Below are 14,120 nucleotides of genomic sequence, written 5' to 3'. Positions count from 1 at the left end.
ATTATAATAATAAATACCACAATAAAATCGACCGTGAAATTAATAATAATAATAAAAATAATTATTTGGAAAATCATAATAAATGTGAACTACAAAACAGCCATGCATGCATAAATAAGAAAAGATTACACGAGGATAGCACAATAACGTTTCAGAAAGGTATTTATTAGCATATTTAATTATAGCACCAAAAATGTTATGTTATGTTATGATCTACAAGCTACAACCCTACATAGCCGAAGTCTATGTAGGGTTGAAGTGGTTAATGTATGTTTTGTAATAATAATCCAAATCTACAACGTAACTAGTAACTAAAGTTTTCAAATAATTGTAGTGGAGTAAATGTACAATATTTGCCTCTGAGATGTAGTGGAGTAGAATTACAAGTATTGAAAATTGGAAATACTCCAGTAAAGTAAAAAAAAACACCTCAAAATTGTACAGTAAATGCACTTAGTTATCTTAACTTATACACCCCTGATCATCATAAACTGTCATTCTAGACGCAGAACCCCTCCTGACCGGTAGATGGCGACACTTCTAAGGCATTGGAACTGTTCTAGAGGAAGTATAAAAGCTCTAGTCACGTGACACCGCGGACGGAAAAAGGAAGTTGCTTGCACAGCGTTTTGTTTTGTATTGTTGATGGTTAGTTTATCACCTGGTGACAAACTATACACTTTAACCGCGGCTTATTCTTGTTATTTGATATTATTTGAACAACAAGCTTGTTGATAAACTTATAAGCGGTTGACTCACGTCACTATTAACCACACAAGATGGACGGCAGGCCTGGAAGTGAAGATTTATTCGACAGCATCATCATGGCAGATAACAGGTGAACCTTCTAGCTCATTGGTTCTCAAAGTGGGGCCCGGGGACCCCTAGCCAGGGGTCTGGGGGTCCGTGGCCAAATACATATAATTTTGGGTGTTCCTTGACATGAAAAAGTTTGAGATGTACTGTTCTAGCTGCCTAATGACTGATGAGAGTGAGGAAGACATTATATGGCTGCTTATATTTAACCTTTATATTTTTCCATCACTTATAATGCTTCTACAATACATTATGATATTTGACAGCTTGTGTAAGAGCCTAGATGTCTCCACTAGGCAGTGGTGGAAAGTAACTAAGTACATATACTCAAGTACTGAGTATAAAATGTTTTGGTATTTCTACTTTAGTGGACTATTTCCAGTTTCAGTACTTTTACTTCTACATCTCAGAGGCAAATATTTTACTTTTACTCCACTACAATTATTTGTAAACTTTAGTTACTTTGCAGATATAAATTATTATTATTATTATTATTATAAAACACATTAACCACTTCAGCCCTATTCTATAGGCTACATAGGCTATTTGAAAATAGCAGATCTACAAGCTCACAACGCATCTGCTATTTTCAAACATTTTGGTACTTTAACTTTTGGTATTTAAGTATATTTTGATGCCAATACTTTTGTACTTTTACTCAAGTAACATTTTGAACACAGGCCTTTTACTTGTAACAGAGTACTTCAGTTCGTCCTTCTGGCAGCTACAGTATAACTATGATCTCTGCTCTGTGCTGACATGAGTATTAATGTACTTCTGACCATGATATCATGTACATAAAGCATAATCACCACCTAGAATATTGTCTCGACTCCTATGTGCCTCATCGATTGATGATTGATCCAGAATTCCACGACAAGAGACACCTGTGCCAAAACCACTATGCCACACATAGCCCTAGAATGGCTGATATTCTATTCACCTGTTTCCTAGGCTGTGTGTTTTCCACTTCCTGTCGATTTCATTGGCTATCATTGGTCATCTGACCAGTTTCAATGGATTTCATTGGATCAAATCGACAGGAAGTGGAAAACACACAGCCTAGGAAACAGGTGAATATATATAAGTGGTGGAAAAAGTACTGCATTTCTTACTTAGTAAAAGTATCAATACTGCAATGTAGAACAGGGGTTCTCAAACATGTTTGTCTCAGCGCACCCCTGTAAATAATGTTTTCATCCATGGCACCCCTGAATTACATTGTTACTTATATTGTAGCACCTTACATTTATGTCATATTACGCTATGTAAATATGTAAATATTTCCCCCTACAGCATGTCACGAGGGAAAACTTTAAACAGTGTCTGTTTGCATTATGACAGATCGAAAATAACTTTATACTTGACGTTTAACCACTTGAACCCCAGTATCCTTATTTTGGGGGGAACATTCGCCAAAAATGGCAGATCTACAACTCCAAGAATAGCAGATCTACAACTTCACAACGTGTCACAACGCCACACTTTGCGAGCTTGTAGATCGGCTATTTTTGGCGAAGATATTTGGTGTAGATTGAAGTTAGAATGCACCAAGTACAGTGCAAGTAATACGCATAGAGGGTCTAAGTGGTTAAACTGAAGTGATATTGATACATTCCAAATATTATCAAAGTATCCTGTGACAGAGTGGTGCAGCATGGCACCCTAGGGTGCCAGGGCACCCACTTTGAGAAACCCTGATGTAGAAATACTGTCGCAAGTAAAAGTCTGGAATTCAAAATGTACCTGAGTAGAAGTGCAAAAGTATTGGTATCAAAGTACAAAGTACGAGGCACGGTGGCGCAGTCGGTAGCGCTGTCGCCTCACAGCTAGAAGGTCCCGGGTTCGATTCCCGCCGGTGACGTTGTGGGCGCTGGGGGCGTGTCTTCTCCTCCGCGTCATCAGCGCCCATACCCTAGGTGGGGTTGGCGAAAGGGCCTACTCTGTGTGGAGTTTGCATGTTCTCCCCGTGTCTCCTAGGGTAGTTAATACCCTCACAAAAACATGTAGTAATCCTGGTCTCTATACCGCCTCCCCCATGACAGCCGGGGCGCCTGATGGAGGGGAAGGGAACTGGTTGGAATAACGTGTTCCTTCCACGCGCTACGTCCAACCAGGGAGACTCCCCCCTGTCAGGTGACAAGAAGGTCAGTTGGCTCTCATGCATTGAAGGAAGCATGAGCTCGGCCCTGGCCTCCCTACTGTGGGGGACTGGTGTAGTGCTGGTGTAGGGCTGGTGTAGCGCCCAGGATCACTTAGGAAATTGGCACCGGGTGAAAAAAATGGGTTACAAAAATCGCGGGATAACATTTTTTTAAGGCAAAGTACAAAGTACTCATTATGCAGACTATCCCATTTCACAAGTTTCCAAATGTACACAATCCTTGAAAATGGCAGTATGTAATGTATTTTACAAAGTAACGTTAGTAAGTTTTCAAATAATTGTATTGGAGTAAAAAGTACAATATTTGCCTTTTAATTAATTAATTGATTAATTACTCCTCACCAACAGCAATTCACCTGTCAATTTGCACTGGCAATGTATGGAATTCTAGCCTCTAACTGGCAGAAAAAAGGACTTGAACTCTACAAAAACCCTTTAAGGAACACACCTTAGACAGAGACTATGAAAATATTGTTATTTTAACATGCTCATAAAGTGCTCTGTGCTCAAAGTGAAAGGTGCAAAAAAGCAGCAAACGTTTGGGTCATAGGACCTTGGTCAGTGCTATGAGTGGATCACAGACAGAGAAGTTGCTCTTATAGGGCTCTAGATCAGCTCAGGAGCTGAGTATCAGCGTCATCAAGGCCAATAATCAAAGACTTCACCGTGGCAATGGTGGGGCTTGGACATTCTAGGGCTACCAACCATATTAGACATGGCTAAATACGTATACTCCACATTGGCCTCTCTGGGGTCATATGTCAACATTGTTGTTGTATTAACCGGACTGCTATAGTGGTCCGGGCACTTAGGCTCAATACAGCTTGACAGTGCGTCCCGTGTTCAAGTCCCGAGCCCGACGGCCTTTGCTGCGTGTCATTCCCCTTGTCTCTCTCCCTGTTTCCTGTCTCTCTTCACTATACTATCCAATAAAGGCAGAAAAAGCCAAAACTATATATTTTAAAAAAAGGGCAGTTTGGCATGGAGAAGTTCAGGAACGCCGGCCTGCACTAGACCATGCTATTATATAATGTCCTCCAAATGTTCGGGGTCAGGGCCACTGAATAAGCATTTATAATGTGTACTTTGTGGTTCCAGGTGTTATGTGGAGGGGTACCACGAGGGGTTCGAGAAGGGGATCCGTCAGTGGACACTGGAGGGCCGGCGACATGGGGCCCGACATGGAGCCAAAGTATCTACTGAGGTCAGTTTATGGATTCACTTCCCTTATCAAATAGAGTCAAATAGTAATTAGCTGCAATCTTCAACTTATTCGAATAAATAACATGTTTTAGTTAGTATGTTTTAATACAATATAACTAGTACATCATAAGTAAATGGAGGTGGTCTCCCTACTCCATTGATACATTTAGACCCTGGTGTCGGGTAGGACATAGTTCACCGGGTAGTACTGCCTGAAGTGCATACGCACAACATCTCCCCAGGCCAAGTGGGTCCAGGGTTCAAATCCCAGCTAGAATTTAAAGGTTACGGATTGCAGCACAACATAGCCTAATTTGTACTCCATAGTACGTACTGTCACTTGGACAATGGATTTACAGCTTGTAGATCCATTCTTGTCAGCAAGTCACAGTGTTGTGTGATAGAAATTGAGCTTAAAAGGTGGTGTAAGTGATTTTTGTTTTGTTGTTAAAACAGTTAAATAAAAAATAAGTTAAACTCTATTCTGATAGTAATCATTGCTATATAGAATGTGTGTTCGGTAACAGGGGTCTGCTTGTCTCTCCAGCTCTTTAATAAACAGAAAATACATTTTCAGGTGAGTCACCAATTTCATCTAGTCAGGAGAGAGAACCACAAAGATCGATTGGCTTTTCTTCCAGTTTCAATTTGGTCTGCTCATTTAGTTCCAATTTCACTTGTTTAACCTCAATGTTGATATCCTGACCTGTAAATGTATTTTCTGTTTACTAAAGAGCTGGAGAGACGTCACCGGGAGACCCCTATTATTGAACAAACACTCTATAGCAACAATTGTTATGAGAACAATTTCACGCTTATTATTATTTAAAAAAAAGATATGCATCTTTAAGCCGTTCATTTAATTCCAATAAATGTGATTACCTGTACTGCTTGTTTCAACAGTTTGCAGGTGGAAATTTCATTTCTTACCCAAAACCAAGGCTATGTAAATAAGGAAAGGACAATGTTCTACGCTCTAGCATGGGACATTTATGTACTTGGCCTCTTTACATAGCTTTACCTATAAGCTATTGGTTTAGGCCAGGACATTGACTTCGTGATGTGGCCTCTTTCAGCTTTCATTCTACTACGGCTTCGCTGTCACCTGGAAATGTCTCCTTCAGAACAACGTGGATGCCAAGTCCAGGTGCGTCCTTGTCAAATATCAACATGTTTAAGTGAATAGGATCCATGTTTGTTTGTTTTATTTTCTCTCTGTATTCTATAATAGAAGACGAGCAATAATATCCTCCCAAGATCTCCCAAGTATTACTGTACTGATTTGCGTTCCTGGCAGGGGCACTCTGCCGATTTTGAACATGATACCATTGCTCTGTTTTGTGGAGATCATGCATAAATGTGTGTTTGGCAAAATATACCATGTATTTCAATGCAAAAGTGCAGACAAAACGTTGCAGAGGCAGTACACATAAGGTAATTCTTTGCCACACTATCTGACGTGTAAACCTTGTATGGCCAAAACTGTTACGGTTTAGGAAATGGGGGTGGGGGGGGGGTACTTATTTCTTTCCCCCAATGGATCAATGTAGTTGATTTTTCACTGCTACTGTATATGGGAGTCCCTGCCGCAAAATCTTTTCAAATGGGGGGTACATGGCCTAATATACGTTTCAATTTGGGGGTCCTTGATGGGAAAATGTTTGAAAATCCTGTGTTGGAACACTTTGTGTCCACTCAGTCAGAACAGGACTCGGGACAGGTGTCACGTGCACGTTGGTGACCGTGTTTTATCTTGTCTTTGGTCAGGAAGCGTGAGAAGGCTCTGGACACTCTGCTTGGGCTGATGGAGAAGTTTCCTCATGACGACGCCCAGGCCGAGGACCTGTTGGAGAACGTGGGGAAGGTCCGCGCCAAGTTCAGACAGGTGCAAAACACAGCCTTTCTACCACACGAGTCTCAGTCGCCACCACTGTTTTCAGTCATTTGCATTCCATAGTCAGCATGTCTTCTATGGCACAGGTTGGTTCTCAACCTGTGGGTCGGGACCCCCAGGGGGTCCCCACATGATTTTGGGGGGTTCCCCAGATGACAGTTTAAGGACTTAAGACCTTTTTAATACTAAAGAAAAAGAGAAAAAAGAACGTTACTGTATCAAAAGTAATCAACAAAATATACTATAAAAACTAGTCAAACATTTGCCAAATTGTCAAATAGTATAAGAAGGGCAAATATAGTGAAAATAGCCGATCTACAAGCTCTCAACTTCTCGCGCTGAGAGGCGTTGTAAGCTTGTAAATCGGCTATTTTCACAATTTATCTGTGGAACCAAGTCCCCAGTTCAAATATGATTATTTTGGGTCACGGCCTGAAAAGGTTGAGAACCACTGTTCTATGGAAACATGTCACTCACCGAAAACAGACTCTCTACAAGCTTACAACACGTGACGTGTTGAAAGCTTGTAGAAAGCCTGTTTTCGGTATTTGGTTATTTTAACACATAAGCTGCCATGGACGCAGATCTGCGTCCTAATGTTTAATTTGGTTAATAGACGATCACGCTGTTTTATTTACATTCCGAGATCAGTTTCGTTTTCCACTCACCTCCACTTCACCCGGAAGCAATTTCCGTTTCCGGTTTCCGGTTTTAGCTTGAAAAATGCGCTAATGCGGCCAAAATACGTTTTTTCACACGGTATAAAAAACGAACGGAGAGCTCCACTTCTATTTTCTTTAGTCTGGGTGACGAGCAGTCATCGTCGTCGTGTATCACAACGGTCTGGTCGGCGATCGGCAATTGTCAAAAACGTCACATCCGGTTATGACGTATTTGACTGTTTGACTCTGTTTGGGGGGGGTTGAGTGAGTCAGCTAGTGATCAAGGTGTCTATTTGCTGCTCTCTGCAGGTAGATCTATCGTATGTGCTTAAAACCGCAGTCAGACAATTTATTTGAATGAAAAATTACAAAATTAAAAAACAAACAAACACGCAAATCGCTGGCAAGGGGGTGAGTACATTATGAATAAACTCTGGCAGTCAATGTGTTAAAATGAAAGAGAAGAGTATTTGAAGTGGTCAAACTAGCGGTAGAATACCCGTTCAATCTTCCCTAATGGTCTCTGATATTTCATAAAAAGCAATGGTTAAAGATTTTTAGGACTTGGCCTAACAAAATCTTTCAGTCATGAGATTTAATTTAGCTTTAATCCAGGTGACCGGAATGGAAGGAACTAGGGCCTCAACACCAAATCTCTTCACCGAAGATCTACAAGCTCACAATGCGTCACAAGTGACAACGCATGGATGTGCTATTTTTACTGACCGTTTGCCCTAGAATAGGGATGCTGGGGTTCATGTAGTTAATTAAGAAGGAAAGAATTTGGCTCATGTAACCACAGCTGTCAAGGCACACATGGGATTCAGAAAAAAGGTTTTGGGTTACAGTGCTGCTCATAATGTAAATGACTGTAGTTGTATAAGAACCCGGTTCTAATGTAAACGAGATTCCATGGCCATCTAGTCAGTGATTCTTCTCGATGACCCCCCTCAAATGTGGATTTATTTATTTAAATTTTCTCTCTAAACTAGACCTATGTAATAATTCCATCAAACGAACCATTTCAATAATGAATGGTCATTATCAAAGGCAAACTCTGTGTAGAAAGAGGATTCTGTGCAGCAGGACTCACATCATCCTTATTAATCAGTTTGTATCTTTAATAGTTTTGGTACTGGAGGCATGTTCCGCAGCAGCACTGCTCACAGTTATGCCTGATGTATACTTGTGTATCATATGTCGTACAATGGTGTCACACTCTGGAATGTGACAAGTTGTCGAGCTTGTAGATCTGCTATTCTCGGTGCGAGTACGAATCAACCACTTCTAACACGGATAGTTCCCCTTCTCGATGTTGATTGGCTGAGTCCCAGCCAACGTCTGCTTTACAATATTCACTGTATAGTTTGCATTTTAGTTTTTCCTATGGCAAAGTCAGAGGAACGCTCCTTGTCGTCTACGTCTAGTGTTTGTGCAAGGTTTTAGAACACAAATGCATTACTTCACTATAAAACCGTAGATATCGCGACATGCGTACGTTCCATGCATTTGCATTGCAAGTAACATCCTTGTTTGTGCAGCCAGTCACAGGGACTGCTTTTGTGTAGAAATGATTCTCTGGGCTCCCGAATGCACCCACACATCTATCTAGTGCACTGGTTCTCAACCGTCCGTTTCCGGATCAGGGCCCACTTGAAAATCTCAAAAGCGTTGGGCTGTCGTGTTAAGTGGTCAGATGGGTGTTAAGTGGTCAGATGGGTGTTAAATGGTCAGATGGGTGTTAAGTGGTCAGATGGGTGGACTGCGTGCATCTTCAGGGCATGATTATTTGAACCCATTGCAACCGGGAAAGCATCTGTCATTTTAGATTTTTCCACTGTTTAATATCCTCACGGCTCCAGCCCACAGGTTGAGAACCGCTGATCTAGTGCAACAAAAAACTATTTCATTGGTCACAATGTTTGGTCAATACTGCAATGCAGAAATACTCTGTTACAAGTAAAAGGCCGGAATTCAAAATGTCCTTGAGTAAAAGTACGAAAGTATTGGCATGTACTTTAAGTAATTACTCATTATGCAGAATGTCCCATTTTCATTATGTATAAAATCTATACAAATCTTTTGAAAATAGCAGATCTACAAGCTCACAACATTGTGAGCTTGTAGATTTTATTTTTTACAATGTGAAAAGTACATAGGGCTGAAGTGGTTAGTGTGTTCTGTAATAATAATCAAAATCTACAAAGTGACTAGTAACAAAAAAAAATCTAATAATTGTAGTGGAGTAAAAGTATAATATTTGTCTCTGAGATGTAGTAGAGTGGAAGTAAATGTGCGGAAAATTGGAAATACTCAAGTAAAGATATATATATATATATATTTTTTTACTATATATATTTTTTTGTTGTTAAAAGGTTGAAGTTCTATATTCTGATAGTAATCATTGCTTCAGAGCGTTTGTTTGGTAACAGGGGTCTCTCCAGCTCTCTAGTAAACAGAATATAATACATTTTCAAATTCAAATTTTAAGCCAAAGAAGAGAGAGCACTGAAAATGCATTTTCTGTTTAATAAAGAGCTGGAGAGACATGGGAGACTCCTTTTACTGAACAAACACTCTATAGCAATGAGTACTATCAGAATATAGAGCTATTTAACACTTATTTTAACCAAAGTAAATCACTTACCCTACCCTTTAACCCATTAAGACCTGGAATGCATCTGTGTCACTTTTTTCTTTGGCTAAAATGTTTTCTTAAAAATGTTTTCTAAATCCTAAAAGTTTTTAGACATTTTTTTCCCCAAGATTTTTCAAAAATAGCAGATCTACAAGCTCATGTATCTCGTATATCTGCTATTTTTGAAAAATCTTGAAAAAAAAAAAATGTCTAAAAACTTTTAGGATTTAGAAAAAAAAATTAAGAATCGCCTCAGGTCTTAATGGGTTAAGTACAGTTCTTGAGTAAATGTACTTAGTTACTTTACCCCACTGGTGGTTGGTGTAGCTAGTGACGTTCCTTGTGTCACCCAGGTTTGCTCCATGCTGAACGTGCCTACAGACTTCAATGACTGCATGAAAGCTGCCGGTGACACGTCTTTCTGAAGCCTCCAGGGTGGGAGGAGACAAAATGGCTGACTTGGAAGTGCAGATGCGTCCCCGCGGCCGAGCCGAAAGGAAGACGGGCCGGCGTGAAGCTCTGCTGTCTGTCACACAGAGGCTTGAAGTTGTTCTGCAGTTGAGTGATTTGATGGGTTGGGGTGTGTATAGGGCTGGGTAATATGGATAAAATAAAATATCACCTTTTTTGGGGGCGACCAAATATCTCTTATCGATATTGTGACGATAATATTTTGTCCATCTTTTTTTTAATGTTCAGAAATAGTGAAAATGGCTGATCTACAAGCTCTCAATGTGTCGTGATGCAATGCTTCGTGACCTTGAAGATCAGCTATTTTCACCATCTTTGAACGTGTTGTTAAAAGCATAAAATAGTGCTTAAATAATTAAGATCTGGAAAATCCAACACGTATCAAATCTGAGACTATATCAAGTCTCATATCAGGATATGGATATATAATCTTGACATATTACCCAGCCCCTGTGTGTAATAGGTTTGTCAGGGGTAACTACTCCAGAATATATAGGTCCTTACACACTGGTTACGAAAGGCTAAGTTTAAATATGGATAGAAGAGGTTTCTGCCCGACAGCAACGATTATAGTTGATGCCTCATTCATACAGGTTGAAGTCTTTATTTGCGGTGAACAATCGGCCTCGTTCTGAATAAAGATTGAGTTGATTCATCGGCGTGTAATAATACTCATGGGCGCAAACACTTCGGAAAAATAACACGAAAAAACACCCCGGTGTGTAAGAACCTCTAACAAAGATAGTACATTGGAAGTAGTTTCTCTGTTGGTTTCTACTGTGACTACTCTTGAGTTTCATGAGGCCCTTCCTTATGAAGCTCAGTGTCGTTCTAAGGTGACTCGAGATAACATCCATCTGAAAGTCTGTTGCGGTGCAGAGATGGAAATGCATTGAGTTCATTTATTTATTTACTTACTAAATAAGTAAGTGGTGAAAAAGGGGTGTACCATACTTACTTATGCCTGGCACCCTTACCAGGGTATAGGCCGTCGACAAGGGACCTCCTGAGTTCTCGGCCACTGGCGTTCTTTTCTATCTGCGACCGGGTGTATCCCAGTCTCTTGGTGACTGCCTGGAGATCCCGCCGCCAGGTGTTTTTCGGCCGGCATTTGTTTCTTGTACAGTCCAATCCTCAGTGTTAATTTATCCATTTATAACTCATGTACTGTGTGGAGTGTAGGATTGTACATCGGTGTGCATTGCAAGAATGAAGTTGTGATGTGCATTGCAAACATCTGACAAATGGTTCACAGTTACACCGTTTCTGTCAAAGCCGGGTTTCCAAAGAGTCGGATCTGGTCACCAACAATGGTATAACACTCGCACAAAACAACCTTGTGATGTGTTTATTAGAAACGGTGATTGTCTGAAGGTAAAGGTCAGGAGTGGATACGTTTTTGTCAATGAACAGTGACATAACAGGCCTCCACTCACTCTGTCCAATAGGTGGTCCTCTGCAACATTATCCACCACACTCCAGTCATACCTCTTGCTTTTCTGGAAGCCGTTTTCGAGCTCTTCACTATGGGCAAGCAGGTTGTGGTCGCTTGATTTCGGAACCTACGGGAGTGGTTGGCAAACCCTGCCCCTGGAATCTAAATCGCACCACCGGACCGTTTCCATTGGCTGACTGCTTGAAATGTGGACTTGCTGAATGTTATCAGTTCAAAATAAGTGGGTTGTTCACATCCAGCTCCTTGCTGGTGCTGGACACAAAATGACAGTAAGCCTATACATTTCTTTTTATATCAAAAGATTATCCAGAAATCAAAACAAATTTACCCAAACAATATTAATAGTGAAAATATCAACTCTACAAGCTCACAATGCCCCACACCCTGACATGTTGATTAAGGTGTAAAGTGATGATGTAGGATTTGGAAAGTTGCAGCAATCTTTAAGATAAGCTAAGACCAAAACCTAGAGCGTTCATGTCACACGCAATCACGCCAACAGAGAAGCAATAAAGACTACAGTCTCCATCAATTTATAAACTCTTTGGGTACGGCCTCTATCATTATTAACATAAGACTAAGCGTCTTTTAATTGTAACAGTTGGCAAATAGATGCAATCAAGCCAGCAGAGAAGCAATGGAGATTACCGTCCCCATTAGTTTATAAACTCCTTGGGCGGTATAGCCTATAATTATTAACCTATTACAGACCTATCGTCTTATATCCTATAATTATTTACCTATAACAGACTATCTATCGTTTGAGGTGTTCATGGTCTTTGGGCTCCTCCTGTTCAGCAGAACTGGTGGGGTTCATAAAGTCCATCTTCACCTCAAGGCAGGAGTCCAGTCAGCCTCTTTCTCCCTCCAGAGCCTAGACTTCACAATCCGATTGGCATATGCTGTGTCTGTGATGTCGTATAATGGTCTCCTCTCCTCCACCAGCTCAATAAAAATCTCCTCCGCCTCCTCAGTCCATGCCGACGCCATTGCTAGAGACATAACCATAGCAACTCCCTGTGTGGTCTTTTATTCTCTCTCGTTGGCTCACTTCCGTTTCTCTACTCGTGCTCTGATTTGTCTGACCAAACAAGCTAAACAGCCAATCAGGGTGCTCTACAGAGCCTTCACCCCCCTCTCCCCCCCTCTTCATCACCCCACGGCTCTACCAGTCGGCCAAAGAACCGAACAAGTTCGGTTCCCCCTGAGTCGGCCAAAAAGGTCCCGACGGACCTCCCGACCGACCCCAAAGGTCCCGACGGACCACACGACCGACTCAACGACGATATCCAACGCTTCCCGACGCCGAGTCAGCTCAAAATCTGTGCGGTGGAAAGCTAGCTTTAGAGGCAAACTCAGCAGACAGACAGGCAGACATCGGCCGGCAGGCAGGCAGACATCGGCGGACGGACGGACAAGCGTCTTATATCCTATAATTATTAACCTATAACAGACTAGTGTCTTAATAACAGAAAATGGAGCCTGTAACTTAAATATATACATTCTGTAAAAGGGTGCTGTTGCGGTTTGGATTCCAGGGGCAGGGTTTGCCAGCCGCTCCGCTGCATAGGGGCAGGGTTTGCCAACCACTCCCATAGGTTCCCAAATCACGCGTTGTGGTCACACTGGGACAGAGCAGTGGCGTCACAATCTCGGAAGACCATAGATTTCACATGTGTAGGCCGGTCCCGAATATGTTGATGGTGTGGCGTGTCCTGTTGTGGTTGTTGTTGCTTTCTCTTTGCCTCAAACATTGAGTGTGTGAACGGGTTCATAAATGTTGAGTGTCAAGTCAACCTTGCTCATGGTGATGTATATCTCCTGGGTGAACCAAAGTGGTTCGCACCTTAACCACTCGGCCATTCTGAAATAATAGGAGAAAGTTCAAAAATGAGATCTGAATTCTGTTTTCTCCCTTCTGTGTTGTGCAGGCCTGCTTATGTATTTCTTGTGCATGACCTGCCTGAGGAGATCAGGCCAGCAAATTCTCTGTTCTGTTTTAAATCACATCTTAAAACTTGTGTCAGAGTTGATCATTTTCCGGTTAATGTTGGCTCCAACTGTCTTATTGATGATTTATAAGCATTTAAACACATCCCAGGAAATATCGAAAGATGCAACAAGCTTTGTTCATATGTTGTACCACATATACTGACTGATGTGACAATAAATTGAATTGATTGCTGTCCTAGATTCCTCCTGTCTTGTCTTAAATGTAATAGCCTTGTTATATTCCAGAGATTAAAAAGTGTCCATGTGCATCTATAGCAGTGATTCTGATGTTTTAGTTAATTTATTAAGAAAATATAAGCTCTATATTCCAATCATTGCTATAGTGTAAAGTAGAAGGGGTGTCCTGTCTCGCCAACTCTTTAGTAAACAAAAAAACTACATTTTATTATCACAGGTTTCCATGTGTAAAGAAGTGGGTGAAATAACCTTTTGTGCACACCACCACTGGCCTGGCTGCATTGATTAGAGAAGTGAGTTGCTCGTCTTATTTCGTTTGATTGAATGTAAAGTTTCGCTGTTCTCAAATTCACACAAATGTACAAAAAAAGAAGAATGCATGTTTGACAAACATTTAAAACTGCATTCCACTTCAACTAAACTGTTTGAGTTCTCCTGAATGGATCAAACACTCCTTAAACAGAACAGTGCCTCCATGTGGTTAAAAAGGGAATGACACACAAAGCAGTGTGTACACATTACGCGGTGCATAAGAATTATGGCCAACTTTTCACAAAAGTCAATTACTTTGATGTATTGCTTTCAGACGCAGAAGAATAAAGAAAATAAATGTATAGCAGATAAGA

At 41.0% G+C, this 14,120-nt stretch overlaps 1 protein-coding gene across 1 annotated transcript; it reads left to right on the top strand.

The window, feature by feature from the left end:
- The first annotated feature begins 614 nt into the window (after positions 1–614).
- Positions 615–13,534, top strand: lto1 (LTO1 maturation factor of ABCE1). Its single transcript, XM_080425848.1, has 5 exons — positions 615–838; positions 4,079–4,184; positions 5,260–5,330; positions 5,951–6,068; positions 9,731–13,534. Exons 1-5 carry the CDS (start codon positions 780–782, stop codon positions 9,800–9,802), a joined length of 426 nt encoding a protein of 141 aa, XP_080281974.1. The 5' UTR covers positions 615–779; the 3' UTR covers positions 9,803–13,534.
- Positions 13,535–14,120: the final 586 nt, after the last annotated feature.

Source organism: Gymnoscopelus braueri (genome assembly GCF_963280865.1).
Source record: "Gymnoscopelus braueri genome assembly, chromosome: 1".
NCBI lineage: Eukaryota > Metazoa > Chordata > Actinopteri > Myctophiformes > Myctophidae > Gymnoscopelus > Gymnoscopelus braueri.
Note: the sequence above shows the minus strand (reverse complement) of the source record. Positions and strands in the feature narration are given on the sequence as shown.